General features: G+C 35.5%; 1 protein-coding gene across 3 annotated transcripts in view; it reads right to left on the reverse strand.

Annotated features, from left to right (window-relative positions):
* Positions 1-19,066, reverse strand: part of BAZ1A (bromodomain adjacent to zinc finger domain 1A) — an 89,520-nt gene that overhangs the window by 45,618 nt on the left and 24,836 nt on the right. For all 3 annotated transcript variants that reach the window (XM_038544479.1, XM_038544480.1, XM_038544478.1), the window contains 2 exons: positions 7,562-7,705; positions 2,622-2,723 (listed from right to left, as the gene is read on the reverse strand). In XM_038544479.1, coding sequence (XP_038400407.1) covers positions 2,622-2,723; positions 7,562-7,705 — 246 coding nt within the window. The remainder of the gene's footprint in view (positions 1-2,621; positions 2,724-7,561; positions 7,706-19,066) is intronic.

Here is a 19,066-nt window from a genome sequence, read left to right on the forward strand (position 1 = left end):
CCAATAAGTTCATGGAATTAAAATGAAAGAGAGTTAGAATTAAGATTATAAAAATATGCTATTTTTGATTCTTCCTTGCCCCCAAATTCAAAAACAGCAACCACAATGGTAACAAACACCATCAAAATCAAATCAAAAACAAACACCCCCCCCCCCCCCCACCGCCAACACCCAAATATTTCTGGAAAAGTTCTGGAAACAAACTAAATGTTTTAATTGAATTCAATGTATTCCTTTCAAGAGAAAGCCAAGTCAAAAGCTTCTAAGAGTGAATAAACAATATAGTCTTAAAGTAGTAGCCTCCTCAAAAATGTATATTCTTTTCTTATAGAAAGGACTATATGAAAGAAAGGATTGGTTTACTGTGATATCCCAGTACTATATATACAGTAGATGGCAATAAGAAGGTAATTAACTATGGACTAGTGAATAAATATACTAGTCCTCAAGAATTGTATTGTCCTACATGGTGTCTTCTAGCCACATGTGGTTTTTTAATAAAATTAAATGTTAAGTTCCTCACCATTACTAGCCACATTTCAAGTGATCAATAGCTACATGTGGCTACTGGCTACTATAATGGACAGCACACATATAACTTTCCATTTTTTGCAGAAAGTTCTACTTGTCAGTGCTACTGTTATATCAAAGTCTTCCTACAGAAATAGTACCATCTCTTCATTGTACAACAGCACTATCTGTTGATGCTAACAAAGAGCTGCAAGTCATTTAAGTTTTCTATTATCAAGTATAACATTCTTACCTTATCATTCTTTGGCTCTCCCATTAAGAAAGAAATTACTTACTAAAACTGTAACCAAGATCCAGGAGAACTACATTTAAAGTATAAATCAAGGGGTACCTGGGTGGCTCAGTCAGTTAAGCATATGATTCCTGATTGGGCTGGGATAGTGATCTTGGGGTTGTGAGATGGGAGTCTTGTGCTGGACTCTGCGCTCAGCATGGAGTCTGCTTGTCCCTCTGTCTCTGCTCCCCTCAATCCCCACTCACTCTCTCACTCAAATTAATAAATAAATAAAATCTTTTAAAAAAGTGTAAATAAAAAAGTAAATAGAAAAATGAGTTAAAGGAAATTATATAAAGAACGTGTCTTGAATAACTAAAGGCCAAAAAAAGATAAAACTATGAATAAGGAAAAAATTGGTGGTCTCTACTATTCATTTGCCCATAAATTAAACAAATTCAAAAATCTGAATGATCTAGGGGCACCTACGTGGCTTAGTTGGTTAAGTGTCTGCCTCCTGATTTCAGCTCAGGTCTTGATCTCACAGTTATGAGTTCAAGCCCCACTCGGTGTGGTGCCTACTTAAAAAAAAAGTTCAAAAAAAGTGTGAATAATCTATGAGCATTATTTTGGGAATGCTGTTTTTCAACATAAAATAAGATGCAGAATGCTCCAAAGATCTTAAATTAATGATGGGTCCCCAAAACCCAACCAAACACAAAACTACACACATCTCCTTAGAGTATCTCAGGATTCACTCAGCATTTATTATCACTTTTCTTTTGGACTCATGAGTATATACATATGGGGGGATAAGAGGTATATGAGAATAAGTAAAATCATTTTATTTTTAAGATTTTATTTATTTGAGAGAGAGAGAGAGAAAGAGCGAGCACAAATAGTTGTGGTAAGGAGGCGAGAGAGGGGAAAAAGCAGGCTCTCTGCTGAGAAAGAAGCCCAGTGTGGGGCTCAATTCCAGGACCCTGGGGTTCATGACCTGAGCCGAATGCAGACAGTTAACCAAGTGAGCCACCCAGGTGCCCCAAGTAAAATCATTTTATATCAAATGAAACACAAGATTGACTACTAGGTGGAAAGTTGATAGTTGGCTGATAATGTCAACTTACTTTCAGATGACTAAGGGCCTAACCCCAGCAGGCAACAAAGGGGACTGTCCTAAAATAGATCTGTGTAACCTAAAGCGAATACTTTTAAATATTAACCACTCATTACCCCTCTCTTTTGATTAGGACTCAAATAGGAATTTATTTATTTATTAAAAAAAAAAAAAAAGATTTATTTACTTAATGAAAGTGTGTGAGCAGGGGGAGGGGCATAGGGAGAGGGAGAGAAAGACTCTCAAGCACGACTCTACACTGAGCATGGATGGAGCCTGACACAAGGCTCAATCTCTTGACCCCAAGATCATGACCTGAGTTGAAATCAAGGGTCAGATGCTTAACTGACTGAGCCACTCAGGCACCCCTCAAACAGGAATTTTTGAAGATACTAATTTGTTACTACTTAACTTTCTTAGGGAATGGGAAGAGACTGATCAGATGTTTGTGTCTAATGAATAAAATATTACAAATTACGTATTTCTAAGTACCATCAGACTTCTCAGCATTGAAAATTGAGTTCTCTCATGAGAAGTACCTCATAAATAGGATCCTTCTTAATTTTTTAGAGTGAAGACACTTTGGGGTTAGTTACAAAGGGCTCATGGAGTCCATTAGGATTCATTTTATCAGTCTGTAAGTGTACATTTATTTTAAAAAGGGAACAATCACATGCAACACGGTTTGTTCTATAGCAAATCTTAATTGAACATAATCATTCTCTTTTAAACCAGCATAGATAAGATACTGAGTTTTACCTGATTTGTGTTGCTTTAACAACAGCACACTCATACAATTCTTTTTTAGTGGGTTGCACCTTGTACTTGAATAATAAGGGATCAACTGCATCTTTTTTCTTCCTAAAAAGAGCAAAGATACAAATCAGTTAATAATTTGTTTAAAAATGTGAGATTTTAAGTGGAAATCTAGTTTCTAAGAACACACTATAACAGAATCTAATGTATTTTTAGTTTAACTAGGATTTTATATAAGTTACTGAATCCCTCACCATTCTATTAGCCAAAATAGCACAAAGCACTATTTTATGTTAGGTAGGTATTTTATTCATTTAATAAATTTTCCTGTGTGAGGAAATTAACTAGAGATAAATAAGCACAGAGTACCCAGTTTAGGTAGGATAAATTTGTAAACAAATAGCCCTTGGATTTTCTTCTAAGTTTTCTTCTTAATAACTATGTAATCCAAGAGCAAAAGTGGAGATAATGTAGTTTACTCTGTTTTAAGAACTGGCAGAAGCTATGCATTTAATCCTTGCCTCCACAAACTTCTCATCTTACCTCTCCTTTGAGAATGTATTCATCTATCTGTCCAATAAATAGTTAAGAGCCTACAACATGCCAAAAACTAAATAATAAGAATTAAGTAGTGAACATAATAGAAATATAGTGGGGAGACACATGTAAGCAAACAAAAATATACAACAGGGTAGGTGCTAAGTGCTATTAAAAGAATACACTGCAGGGTGGAGGTACTCTATTTTGTATAGTGACAGTCCTGATACACTGACCAGATAGGCCTGATAAGAGGTTAACAATTGTGGTGCCTAAGGTGGCTTAGATGGCTAAGCATCTGCCTTCAACTCTGGTCATGATCTCCAGGTCCCCAGCTCGGTGGGGAGTCTGTGTCTCTGTTTCCCTCTCTGTCTGCCTCTGCCCCTGCTTGTGCTCCCTCTGTCTCTCTCTCTCTCAAATCAATAAATTAAAAAATCTTAAAAAAAGTTAACATTTAAGCAGAGATCTAAAAGAAAAGAAGGAGCAATTCATGAGAAAAATCTTAGGGAAAGGAGTTTAAAGGAAGAGAGAAAGGATGTGTAAAGGCCCTGAGGTGGAAGTAAGGCATGGTTTGCACAAGAAGCAAAAGAAATAAGAATAAAAGATCCAGTCAAGAGAGGAAACAGAAGGGCCAGATTATAGGCCATCAGTAAGGGTTTGGATTTTACTCTGAAAAGACACCAGAGGATACTGAATAATGTGGAGATAATGATTTAATTTACACTTCAGAAAGAAGTTACTCTGGCTGCCAGAATGTGGGGCAAGAGTGCAAACATGCAATGAACCAAGTGAGAAGTGATGGCAGTATAGACTAGGGTGCTAGTGGTGGCAGTGGAGAGACAAGTGATTAGATTCTTGAAAAGCTGCCTCTGTGAAAGCAAATGCGTATGTACGGGGATTAAATAATGATTATTGAGAAGAAAATGATATGAAAGGATGATAAAAGGAGCATTCAGCAATGAGGGTCAGATATAGTCAAAGTGATTTAGATACAGCACATACGAGGTAGTGGGTGGGGGGAGATACTCAGCACAAAAAGGAAGTATGAGATAATCACACAAATAAAACTGAAGTATTTACCTTTAACAGCAATAGGTTCCTAGTTGTCAGACCAAGGATCTTTACATTGAGACCCAGTATACACAGAAACCAGGAAATATACTCAATCATTCACTCTGACTATATGGAGTGCAGTCTAATATTTTCTATTCCATTAAAGTTCATCATTAATTTCACAACCTACATGAGGCTATAACCTGTGGTTTGAAAAGCACTGTCCCAAGAGAACGTATCAAAGAGAGAATTCCAAGTGTTCAGAAAGCAATATGATAGGAGTTCCCAATACTGATATGAATTTCTTGAAATGAAAAGAGGGAAAAAGAAAAGCAGGTTTTAATGAATCAGTAGCAGTTGTTTAAGAACAAGAGATCTGATTTTTTATCTTTAAATCATTTTTTGAATTGGTGCTAACTTAGCAATTAACCACTACCATTTTATACACTTAAAGGGTTGGTGAAGTATAATATAGACTGCACTTAAAAAGATTACTACCAGTTAGAGTATATAATTATATATGCATAAATATATTTATTTTACTTATATATTATTTGTTCATAGAAACTCATTTATGGACTTTATCTTAATGGAATTAAGGCTATAAAAATGTTATTTTTTGTGTACAAAAATTATTTTTTGTTTTTTCTTGCTATGTCATGAAATTTATGTCTGAAGATAAAGCATGATATAATCAAAACCATTTTTTCCAATCAGTGAAGATATTCTTATGGCATTTTTGCTATAACGCTTACACAAAACTCTATATAGAATAAAATCATAACTGGATTCTTTCCAAGGAAGTAGTTATTAGAGACCAACAGAAACAGCTTCTTATATGGATTCACCTATAAAAAAGGAATTAAAATATAATATTAAAAAGAAACCTCATTTTAATAATTTTTCTCCCTTGCTTCCTAAAGCCTAGGCCTAAATAGCTAGAATATTAAATTGAAGTTAGTGATCTTAACCATGACTGTGACTAATAGATGGCAAACAGACACATTAAAAAATGCTCAAGGGGTGCCTGGATGTCCAACTCTTGATCTTGGCTCAGGTTATGATCTTATGGGTGGTGGGATCAAGCCCCGTGTCAGGCTCCCTGCTTGGCAGGGAAATCTGCTTGATATTCTCTCTGTCCTCTTCCTTTGTCCCTCTCCCACTCATGCACACATGGTTGGTCTCTCTCTCTCTCTCTCAAAATAAATAAATAAATCTTAAAAAAAATACTCAACATCTGGGGCTTTTAGGTGGCTCAGTTGGTTAAGCATCTGACTATCTTAGCTCAGGTCTTAATCTCAGGGTCATGAGTTTAAGCCCCACACTGAGTTCCACAATGGAAGTGCAGCCTCCTTAAAAACAAATGCTCAGGGCAGCCTGAGTGGCTCAGCGGTTTAGTGAAGCCTTCAGCCCAGGGCCTGATCCTGGGGTCCCAGGATCGAGTCCCATGTCAGGCTCCCTGAGTGGGGCCCGCTTCTCCCTCTGCCTGTGTCTCTGCCTCTTTCTCTCTCTCTGTGTCTCTCATGAATAAATAAATAAAATCTTTAAAACAACAACAACAAAAATGCTCAACATCACTAATAATCAGGGAAATGCAAATCAAAACCTTACACCTATCAGGATGGCAAAAATCAAAGAGGCAAGAAATAAGTGTTGGTGAGGATGTAGAGAAAAAAGGAGAAAAAAGGACTCTGATACACTGTTGATAGGAATGTTAATTGGTACAGCCACTATGAAAAACAGTCTGGAGGTTCCTCAAGAAATTAAAAATATAAGTAAATAAATACACACACACACACACACACACACACACACACACACACACACACGGTGGAATATTAGGCAGCCATAAAAAAAGATGGGATCTTGTTTTGTAACAACATGGGTAGACCTAGGGGGAATTATGCTAAGTGGAGTAAGTCAGAGATAGGCAAATATCATATGATTTCACTTATATGTGGAATCTACAAACCAAATGAATAAATAAACAAAAAGCAGAATCAGAACTAAGATAAGAAAACAAACTGATGGTCAGTGGAGGGGAGAGGGGTGAGGAATGGGCAAAATGGGTGAAGGTGAGTGAAAGATACAGCCTTCTGGTTATGGAATGAGTAAGTAACAGGAATACAAAGGTACAGCATAGGGAATAGAGTCAATGATATTGTAACAGATGGTAGCTATACTTGTAGGGAGCATAAGTATAAAGAACTGAATCACTATGTTGTACAGTGTTAAGTATAAAGAGATGCTGAATCACTGTTTTTTTTTTTGTTTGTTTGTTTGTTTTAAGTAAGCTTTATGTCCAATGTGGGCTTGAACTCACAACCCTGAGATAAAGAGTCATATGCTCTATAGAATGAGCCAGCCAGGAAGCCTGAATCACTGTTTTTTCATTTTTATTTATTTTTTAAAAGATTTTTATTCATTTATTCACGAGAGACACAGAGAGAGAGAGAGAGGCAGAGACACAGGCAGAGGGAGAAGCAGGCTCCATGCAGGGAGCCTGACGTGGGACTCGATCCTGGGACTCCAGGATCAAGCCCTGAGCTGAAGGAAGGCACTAAATCACTGAGCCACCCATGGATCCCCTGAATCACTGTTTTAAATCTGAAACTAATATAACATTTTGTGCCAACTATGCTATAAATAAGTAAATAAATAAATAAATAAATAAATAAAAATTTAAAAAATAAAATTAAAGTGGCCTCAGGTGTCTTATTAGAATATTATAGTACTGTTCACTGACAATAGGGAAGAAAAAGACACAAGACATACCGGAAAAAACATTTTTAATTTTGAGATGCCTAAAAGGCAGAGAGGGAACAGAACAGAGCAATAAAGATTTAAATAGCAGTTGTGGAGAACAGAGGAGGGAGTGGAGCTAAAACATGGAAACTTTTAACCAGTTGAAGACTTAGCTGAGATTTTAAATTTACCTGTAGACAATGCCAATCTACATGTGCTTGTGTGATTTTTCTCCAGGAGTACTCAGCTGACCCAGGCTGTCAACTGACTGAACTTCAGAAGGTTAGTTTCTTTATCATATGCACCATAAAGTGATTAAGTATAATAATCAGAGTACAGAATGAATTTTCTCAAAGTAAACTAAATTGGAATGTATAGGTGTAACTGAATGAGGTGAACTTCAATTGCTCCTAAGCAGCTGACTAGAGTTAACTAGATACTTTAAATTTTGTAAATTCTAACACGTATTGTTGAACCATATCACTTGGATGGATTTTACACTGTATTATTACAAATGGAAAAAGAGAAGGGTTAAACAGAAAATTATTTCAATGGGGTATCATTAGTTAATCTGATACACATTTTAAAAATTAATAAAAACCACTTACCCATTTTGAAAAGAACTGTTTTGTGTTTCTGAATCATCACTATCACTGATGATGATAGTTTCTCCATCGACACTACCGACATGTCCATTAGCAAAGCCATTTTGATGTGATGGAGGGAGGACTTCCAAAATCCTACATTGTAACCTGAAAGAAAATGATACATTAAAAATGTAAATTATTTGATATTTTATAATCAAACATTACAGGACAACCTAATTATTCTGAACTGAAAAGTTATTTTGTTTTACAGAAACTATGACTCTGATGTAACCAAATTAACAGAAAATCTGTGACATCCAATTTAAGCAAAGGTTAGATACAATTTAAAATAATAGAAGGTCAACTTATCAAGATTCTTAGCAATTACATTCTTAATTAAAGTTACTGCTTAGAAAATCAAATACTGGCATAACGTCATTATATAGACTGAGTCTCACAGTTTTTCATAGCATCCAGCATTTTAAATTCTGAAGTTCTCCTGATCATAATAACCTTTTTTATTATCACTGTACTTTTGTTGGCATTTCTGATGTCACAAAACTTCCTATTCACTAGTTCTATTACCTCTATTTTGAGTTCCTTTACCTCTGCCCACTCTATGTGGATTTTATGGGCTGCAATTTCAGACATATTTACCACAACTGAAATATTTTGGGGTCTCATTTTTACTCTGCCAATTTGTGACTAATTAAAATGTAGTATACCCATACAACGGAATATTATTCACCACAAAAATTAAAATGAAGCACAGATGAACCTTGAACACATTATGCTAAATGAAAGAAATCAGACATAAAAGGCCACATAGGATATGATTCCATTTATAGGAAATATTCAGAATAGGCAAATCCATAGACAGAAAGTAGACGGGAAAGGGAAGAGGGCGAGAATAGACAGCAATGGGTTGTGGCTGCTAATAGGCATGGACTTTCTCTTTGGTGTATTGAAAATGTTCTAAAATTAGTTATAGTAATGGTTGTACAACTATGAAAACCACTGAGCTGTACATTTCAAATGTGTGAATTTTGTGCTATGTGAAATGTATCTCAAGTTGTTAAAAAGAGGACCGAATAACAAACAAAAGCAGAGTACAGTAGGGAGTGAGAGAGAGCGTATATTGCTGGAATTCTAAGTATAGCATCTCTACAACTCTTAGGCAATCCAGGGGGAGGTTTTATCAACTAAGAATATCTCAAGTACATACAGCTACATTTATCAATAGGGTAAATCCCTTTTATCTGAGAAAAAGTGGTATCATTCATTTGGTCATCTTATGTACCATAATCAAGTTTTGATATATTATGGGCATTCATTTAACTGTCTATTCACCATCCCCATTCTTCTAGGAACTTCATTCTTCCTATACCCTACCTCTTTCTACATGGCTATTAGTAGGGCTGTCATGTTCCCACAAGGTCCTGGCCAGAGTTGATACTGGGTGGGCACCTTTTTGCTGAGCCAATACATTTTTTCTAAGATTATATTTTTTAAAAGATTTATTTATTTTTAGAGAGAGAGAGAATGGGAGAGAGAAAATGTATGCGAGTTGTGGGGGAAGGGGTGGGAGAGAATCTCAAGCAGACTTCCCCTGAGCTGCAGTCCAATCTAACAACCCAGGAGATCATGACCCAAGCCAATATCAAGAGTCAAACACTTAATCACCTAAGCCACCCAGGTGCTCCAATCTTTTCCAAGATTTTACAATTTGGAATCTATAGAGTAAAAAATCAGTCCCTCTCCCATCATAGAATTTGTAAGATATAAAATTCTGGTGCGGTTGGCAACCACATTTCCTGCCACGAGAAGCAGGTAATTTGTTCAGTGAGAAGATAAAGCCAACAAGAGAGAAGAGAGGAGAGATGGCAAAGGTACTAGAGACAATCAATTTTCTTATTCCTGTTCTTCCTTAGACTTAGCTGTGCTTTTCTCATCTCAGGTTTAGCTGTTTAATCTTTCCTTTGATTCAATAAACTGGTAACTGACATTTTGCCTATATTTTTCCAAAATTAATTTTTGTCACTTACAGCCACAATAAAGAGAATCATACAATTCCAGAAAGACAAACAGTATATGCAGACTGGATTCATTTTGGGAAACTGGTGAGTTTTTATGAAATAATAGCAAGTATTTTCATTAGTGTACATTGTATCATGTGCTTATTAACTCTCCTTTAGAATACCTTTAGTATGCCCTAAAATATCTAATAGTGCTGTTAGGCACAGAAAAAACCAGGACCATGAATTTCCTGCCAGGAAATTTCTGCACTATTCCCAAATTGAAGAAAGCAACTGGTCTTACAGCACCCCAAGGTTTAATAATCAACAAAATGTAGACTACATAGATGAATCCAACCCTCAAATCATATCTTCTTTCTTTGTTCATTTTCCCTCATTCTGAGTCTTATATAGGTTACAAGTATCGTATGTGACTCCTTTACAACCTGTTCTTAAAGAACTGAGGAAAAAAAAGGGAAGACTCAAATTACTAAAACCAGAAGTAAAAGTGGGGACATTACTAGTGATTTATTTAACTGGCACTAAATTTAAAAAGATTATAAGAAAAGATTATGGACAATTGTATGCTGACAAACTGGGTAACTTAGATAAAATGGACAAATTCTTAGAAACACACAAAGTAACAAAACTGACCCAAGAAGAAACAGAAAATCTGAATAGATCTATAAATAGTAAGGAGATTAAATCAGTAATCAAAAACATTCCAACAAAGAAAAGCCCCGGACCAGATAGCTTCACTGATAAATTCTACTACACATTCAAAGAGTTAATACTAGTTCTCAAAATCTTCCAAAAAATTGAAGAGGAGATAACACTTGTCAACTCATTCTGTAACACTACATTACCCTGACACACAAACCAAACACATGGCAGAACATATAAAGAACTCCTATAACTCAACAAAAACCAAACAACCCAATTAAAAAACAGGCAAAGGACCTAAATAGACATTTCTCCAAGAAAGATACAAATGGCAATAAGCACACGAAAAGATGTTCAGCCCTCATTAATCAGAAGGGAAATATAAATCAAAACTGCAGTGAGATACCACTAAGATGGCTATTATTAAAAAAATAAAAATGAAAAATTATGAGTGTTGGTGAAGATAGAGAGAAATTGGAACCCTTGCACACTGCTGGTGGGAATATAAAATGATGTAGTTGCTGTGAAAACAACATGGTGGTTCCAAAAAAAAAATTAAACATAGAATTATCATGTGACCCAGCAATTCTACTTCTAGGTATATGCCCAAAAGAACTGAAAACAGGAACTCAGCAGATACCTGCATACCAATGTTCAGAAGGGCTTTCTTCACAATAACCAAAAGGTGGGGAAAAAAACTCAAATGTCTACCAATAGGTGAATGAAGAAACAAAATGTGGAATATACAGCAGCCACAAAAGGGGATGAAGTTCTGATACAGGCTACAACATAGATGGACTTTGAAAATATTACGCTCAGTGAAATAAGCCAAACACAAAATAACAAATATTGTATGAATCCACTTATATGAAGTACCTAGAATACGAAAATTCATGGAGACAGAAAGTAGAATAAAGGTTACCAGGGTCTGGAGAGAGGGAGAAATGGGGAGTTATTGCTTAATGGGTACAGAGTTTCTGTTTGGAATGATGAAAAAGTTCTGGAAATAGTAGTGATGGTTACATAACATTTTGAATGTACTAATGACACTGAATTATACATTTAAAAATGATTACAATGGTAAATTTTTTATTTATTTTACCATGACAATTTAAAAAAAAAGAACTTTTTCTGTTCTAACAATAAAGCTTAAGAAGGCTCAATTATCAAGCCTAAATTGATAGCAAATGTAAATGGTATAAAAAGAACTGCAGGCTGACTTTTACCATTGGCTGCCAGAAATAAACCAGTGTTTCTAAAGAGGAACAACTACAGGAAATCCTATTAAAAATGTTAGGTAATTATGTAACCTAATAATAAAAAGGTTCTGTAATTTAGTGACACGAACTGCACAAAAATATTCAAGGAATCAGATGCACCCAGTTTAAAAAAATGTATTATTGAGGTATAGTTGACATACAATGTTATATTCATTTCAGGTGTACAACATAGTGATTCAACGATTCTATACATTATGCAGTGCTCACCACAGTAAGTGTAGTCACCATCTGTCACCATACAATGTTATTACAACATTACTGACTATATTCTCTATGCTGCACTTTTCATTTCCGTGACTTACTTTTAACTAGAAGTTTGTACCTAAGCCCCTTCACCTCAAATGGGCCCCACTTTTGAAGGGCCTGGCTATCTTTTAGGGATGATATGCTCAGACTTCCCTGTGGTGATGAAGGAAGCTTTTCAGTTACATTATGACAAGGTTCTTCAAGTTACAAAAAGAGACGGCTTTCACTGGTAGACCCCAAGTGAGTACCCCTAAGTTGTGATGATGGTAGCAGTCATGAAGGAAAAACATAGTAAATGGGTCTACTCATGTATAGGCTCAGGTATAGTTGGTGTGGCGCCTAAAACAGTCTGACAGTCCACTGGAGAGAATAGTCTATGATCCCCAGTAAGGATCACAGAGCTACAATAATTCAATAATCAATTTATCTAAAACCAATAGAAAAATAAGGTAAAACAGAATTCTCTGACAAAATAAGGAAGAAGCAAACCAGTACAGTACAGACACATAACTGAGAATGCAGGTAATGTTTTATACATAAATTAGGCTAGTTATTACCAATGCTATTAACTTTGCACAAACTACAGGTTTAGCATTTTTGCTAATCTAATCAAGGCCAGGCCTCTCAATAGTGCTTAGCTAAACTTCAGTTAACTATTTAAGATGTCAAGTCAATACTTTCTAATAGATTTACAAAAAGACTTAATCTATGTCTTTTAAATCCACTTGCTATAATTTCTTGGTTCTAGCGAGTCCAAAAAAGATTGGAATGTTAACAAAGGTTAAAGAATCATGAATTCAGACCTAGCTAGTGGGTCTTTTAGGATACAGAAGCTTTCTAAATTAAAGTTATGCTCCATTATTTGAGGACAGAGCAGAGGCTGATAATCAAAAGATGATCCTTATTATTAGACTTCCTGTATGTCAGGTAAGTACATGGCTTATACATGTTTCTCTCTTCATATCATCTCCACAGGTTATACATTTTCCAAGAGATGAAAATTTTAGAGTCAGAAAGTTCAATCATTTGCTCATGATTATACAATCAGTAACGATACAGCCAAAACTTTAGCTTTGACTCTGAAGCCCGTATACTTTCTAATCTTCCATTCTATTACTGGAGTTGAGGGGGAAACAGAAACACTGAATTGCTCCAATGTTATTTCAGAGCTCAAAGCCTAGGCAGTCAAGAGGCTCCTAAAGTGCTAATGAAGTTAACACTCTTAGGAGTGAAAGCAAGTCTGTGGAATAGCAGCAAGCACAGAATGAGGACATAGAAGTTAGCCATAAATTTGTAACAGTGACAAACTAAGCATGGAAATAGCTTTTTATAAAAATATGCTATAGGGTACCTGGGTGGCTCAGTGGTTGAGTATCTGCCTTAAGCTAAGGTCATGATCCTGGGGTCCTGGGATGGAGTCCCACATCGGGCTCCCTACAGGAGGCCTACTTCTCCCTCTGCCTATGTCTCTGCTTCTGTCTCTCATGAATAAATAAATCTTAAAAAAAAAAAAAAAAGGTATATACCTCTTACTCCAAAAAGTTGGTTTTAATAGTCATAGTCCAATTTATATCTCAAAATACAAATTCTCTAAAGTAAAATTATCAAACATTTGAGAATTGAAATATATACAGAGTATTTACAAGGCATTTTGGGTAGAAGACAAAGAGCTAACAGTAGAAGGAAAGAAGACTAGAAACTTGGGGAGAGGGATCCCTGGGTGGCACAGCGGTTTGGCGCCTGCCTTTGGCCCAGGGCGCGATCCTGGAGACACGGGATCGAATCCCACATCGGGCTCCCGGTGCATGGAGCCTGCTTCTCCCTCTGCCTGTGTCTCTCTGCCTCTCTCTCTCTCTCTCTGTGACTATCATAAAAAAAAAAAAAAAAAAAAAAAAAAAATTAGAAACTTGGGGAGACATGCTTGACCTAAGGGACTGCCTCTCTGTTTGGATCTCTAAAAATTGAATATGCTGATTTATGATATACTTTATATCTGTTCCCCTATGCTGCCTCATTAACCTTTTATTTTCTTTTAATACAGGTGTCAAGTACATTTACTTAAAATGCTATGCTTGGATACTTCAACTTTATAGGTAGAAACAAAGTATATATACTTAATTTGAAGTTCAGAATAAAAAAAAAAAAAACACCTCAAATTAAGGTGGTTGTATGATACTCCATACTCCATTTTAAGTAGAGGAAAGCAGACTACTCAACAAGTCTGCCACTTCAAACAAGACAGAATTATGTTGATTACTTGTCAGTGGGAAGAAGAGGCTACTCACTTTTAGATATACTGATCAGAGTAGTTCAAAGAATGTTTCATTTTGAATTGTTCTGAGGCTCTTTATGGACCAGAGAACCAGGTCTCATTATTTCTCCAACTGGGATTTGACCTATTGTAAACCCTAAATATCATTAAGAAAATAAGAATCATTAGATTCTTGGGGCGCCTGGATGGCTCAGTCGGTTAAGCGTCCGACTCTTGATCTCAGCTCAGGTTTCAATACCATGGTCTTGTATTCAAGCCTTGTGATTAGCTCCATGCTGGATATGGAGCTTACTTAAAAAAGGAAAAAAAAAAAAAAAAAAGAATTATTAGATTCTTATTAAAGGCTAAACTTAGTACTAAAAGGTATACAGTTCAAATGAACATCTTTGGAAACAAAATCCTAGATATATGGGTTAAATCCTTACATATACTTTTTTAAAGATTTTATTATTTATTCATGAGAGACAGAGAGAGAGAGAGACATAGGCAGAGGGAGAAGCAGGTTCCTTACCAAGAGACCAATGTGGGACTCAATCCCAGGATCCCTGAATCACAGCTTGAGCCAAAGGCAGAGGCTCAACCACTGAGCCACCTAGGTGCCCCAAATCCTACATATTTTTAGTAAGTTTCAAATACCTGGATATTATCAGCATGCTATTTAAGCTCTTTAGTATTCAAAAATGATCATCTTAAAGCCACAAGAGTTAGGCTGAAGTATAAATCAAATTAATTAAAGCTTCACCAAAACACTTTAAAATTCCAACTAGTATATTCAAATTAGTAGGTATTTAAAGTGTTTGTGTGCTCAGCTTCATGTTAGCTTGGCATTCTCACACCAAAACATAAGAAGAAGACATGATAACCTTATGATAAGGCAAGACCAACAACATATGAAGATCAAAAACAAGTAAACATGAAATATAATGAAATGTCACCTTAGATTTAGAGCAAGTGACCTTTTGTTTCAACATATAGTATTTATTTTTTTAAAAGATTTTATTTGAGAGAAAGCGAGAGAGTGAATGTGAGCTTGAGGGGGAGGGGAGTAGAGGGAAAGAATCTCAAACTGACTTCGGGCTTGATCTCACAACCCTGAGATCATGACCTGAGCTGAAATCAAGAGTCGGATACCCAACTGACTGAGCTACCCAGGTGCCCCATCAACACACAGTATTTTAGAATACTTAAATTGGCTGCAATGTGAAGGATGGATATAGGAAGAAAACAGGCTTCTTGCTTTTCCTCTATCTTGCTGCCATCCTGAACAATGAGAACAATGGTCACAGCCTTAGGATGGAACAGAAACAGGAAAAAAACCTGGGTTCCTGACAACTTTGTGGACCCGCATCCCTCCCCTCCCCTCCCCTGGAACTCTGGTATTTTATATGGAAAATTTTTACTTCCTTATGCCACTAAAATTCCTTCTATCATATGCACCCAAGTCAAATCCCAGCTGATAAGAAAAAACACTAAGTCATCTATTAGGTGTATTAGGTATTTTTTTAAATTAAAAACTGATTCATTTATAAACATTTTGTTTGTGCTAAATTCCTTTTGAGTCACCATACTGTACTTCTCAATTCAACCAATAAAGCTGAATAAGACTTTCAAACTTGAAAGTTGCTTTGTCATTGGCAATACAGATCTCAACTCCTATTTCAGAATACTGAAAATCTGAAGTAGGAAAATAAATTTAACAACCTATGGTTTGTGGGTATGACTATCAAAGGGCAATTATGAAGGATCCATGTAGTGACAAAAATGTTCTGTACATGAGTATATCAATGTCAATATTTTGGTTGTGATCCTGTACTACAATTCTACAAGGTAATACCACTGGGAGAAATTCTGTATTATTTAACAACTGCATGTGAATCTACAGTTACCTCAAAACAAAGTTTAATTTAAAAACACTAATGAAAGACATTAGGAAATAATTAACTCCAACTAAAAACATTTGTTTCACATCAAGAGGAAAAATCAACAAAGGATACTAAAAAGCTACAGTAAATAATGACACTGTAGTATTGTAATATTGGCAAAAGGAAAGACATACAGATCAATGGAAAAGAAGAGTCAGACCCAAGATTTCATTTATATTAATATTCTGGAAAGGGCAAAATTATAAAGACACAAAACACATCAGTGGTTGCCATATAGTCTAGGTTAGAAGGTGGGGCAAGGGTAGACTACAAAAGGGGACAACAGAACTTCTGGGGAATGGTAGAAATGTTCTGTTTTACTGTGATGGATTATATAACTAAGTCACAGCTATACATTTAAAAATGAATTTTATCATAAAGTAATAGTGCTTTAATAAAACTATACTAGTTTAGACTACTTAGGATCAAGGTCTATCTGAATGTTATTTTATTCTTTAGCTTAAAAGAAAAACATTTATTGTTTTTCTAAAAAAAATTAATGCATAAGAGAAAGGCTAACTGAAGTAGGTCTACTTGCTAGATCTCAAATAAGTTTAAATTAGTCCTGCAATACTTACCAGAGGAAAGGCAAGAGAGTCATGTGTAATGCGTAAACTATGTAAAGGGAGACCTATTCTAGCTTGTTTCTATCTCAATCATATTAAACATTATAAAAATTCACTTAAAAATCCATTCCTCACAAAAAAAGTTCAATGTATAGGTATTCTCTCTTACAACTTGAGTTAGTCAAATCAAAGTCAAATGGCTTCTACACACCAAAATACAGTGCATAAAAAATAAGAATTGGCAAAGAAATTATTATATATACAACTAACAAGTTAAGATGACAAAATTATGCCAATCATTCCCTGCATTCTCAAATTCTAGCTGGAAGCTCAAAGAAAATAACCTGAATTTTTTTTTTACTATCTTTAAGGTCAATAGCATTCTTAACATTGACAATGTTAACAATGAAAATCAACACGCTGACTATGGAAGCAAGTGGAAGATTCAAGTGTACCTTTATAAAAATAATTAAAAAGTAAACATCAGCCCATTCTAATGGCCAATCATAGCAAATGATTACTGGAGAGCTAAATTAATTTGACATTCCAGTATCTTTCATTCATTCTATTTGAATGTTGGTGATACATTCACTAACAAAATAAAACTTATGTCTCTTTTCCCCTGACTTTTGTTTAGGAATAACTGACATACATCACTGTAGAAGATGCACAGCATGACTTGATGTAGGTATACTGTGAAAGAGTACAATAGGTTCAGCTAACATCATCCATCATCTCATACAGATACAATAAAAAGAAAAGAACAAAGAAAAAAATTTTCTCCTTGTGATGATAACTCTTAGGATTTATTTATTCACTTAACAGCTTTCCTAGCCATACAGCAATGTTAGCTACAGTTATGTTGTACGTTACATCCCTAGCACTTACTTATTTGTAACTGGAAGTTTGTACCTTTTGACTACTTTCCTCCAGTTCTCCCTCCCCTCTCAGGCCTTCACTTATATTTGCGCTGCAAACTCTATCCCCATTACCTATGTTCTGCTTGAGAACAATAGATACTAATGCTATACTCATACTGGATTATCCTATAGCATCCAACAGTGTTTTATAGAGAAAATACTGAATTTAATGGACTAAAACAAAAAATTATGACTCAAGACTAGCCTATCAAGTTTTTTTTATATATTTTACTCTATTAAAAAAATTTTTTTTATTTGAGAGAAAGAGAGAACCAGAGACAGCAAGCACGAGTGGGGGCAGAGGGAGAAGCAGACTCCTCACCGAGCAGGAAATCCGATGGCAGACTCGATCCCAGGACCCTGGGATCTTGACCTGAGCCAAAAGCAGACACTTAACTGACTGAACCACCCAGGCACCCCAAGTTTCATTTTCTTTACAATGCTGATCAGAATCGGAATTATGTTGATTGGTATGTTTCTCTCTCTTGCACTTGAATGTAAGTCCTAGTTCTTGTCTTAGTCACTACCCTCTTTCCGATACCTACAAGAGTAACAACAGCACACAATGCTTATTGAATGAACCATATAAAACTTGGCTTCGTGTATGCTTTAAGTACTAAATTAGAATATTCTCTACTACCTCCAAGAAAAAAGACATAATTGGTTTTTCATTCCTGGTAACTATGCTAAAAGACAGAAAATCAACAAATAAAAATTATAGTTTTCCCCATGCTTGCAGTCACCTTTTGTTGCTAGTAAATAGTATTCTTCCCATCTGCAAGCAAACTGTTTGAAAAGATTAAAGCTTAAACAGCTCAGAGTACAGAAGTAAAATAATTAAGGTACCCTGGGGGGATGCTGGGTGGCTCAGTCGGTTGAGCATCTGCCTTCAGCTCAGGTCATGATCTCAGGGTCTCTGCTCAGTGGGGAGTCTGGTAGTCTGCTTCCCCCACCCCAACCCTGCTGATGCTCATGCTCTCAGTCTGTCTCAAATAAGTAATTTTAAAAATCTTTAAAAAAAATTTAAGGTACCCTGTGATAAGAACAATGATTAAGAATTTAAATAACAAAAGAACCTGTTTAAATATTGGAGCTGTTTTCCCTCTCTGAATCAATGATCAAAAGATGATGCTGATTTTTAGATACTCAACCTTATGATCTGTATCACTCTTAGAATGAATGATTAAAAGATAATCTAACCACGTATGTATAATCCTGCATCTCTTCACACTTAGACAAATTATAAAATGCTCAGGTAAAGAATAAATAGTGAATGATAAATGAGTACATTCAACTACAATATTTAATCCTGCTTAAGTGCTATCCTTTAATATTTTTTTTCATACTCATGAATTTCTCTCAAACAGAAGCAGTGATTTTTGACACTGTGCTTGGAAATTTCACTTGTGACCTCGGTCAAATTTTAATTAATTAACCTGTTTATGAACTTCTCAACTGTAAAATGAGCAAATGAGCTCTTATTACACATGGCTGTTATGGGAACTAAATAAGATCTATAAATAAAAATCTTAGAACAGTGTGTGGCATACAGTATGCTCTCAAAAGTTTACAGGTATTGTCATCATCTCCCTAAAATGATATATAGCAAACTCTCAAGAACAGGGACTAAGAAAATTAGGGA

Source organism: Canis lupus, chromosome 8 (genome assembly GCF_011100685.1).
Source record: "Canis lupus familiaris isolate Mischka breed German Shepherd chromosome 8, alternate assembly UU_Cfam_GSD_1.0, whole genome shotgun sequence".
In the NCBI taxonomy this organism is placed as follows: Eukaryota; Metazoa; Chordata; class Mammalia; order Carnivora; family Canidae; genus Canis; species Canis lupus.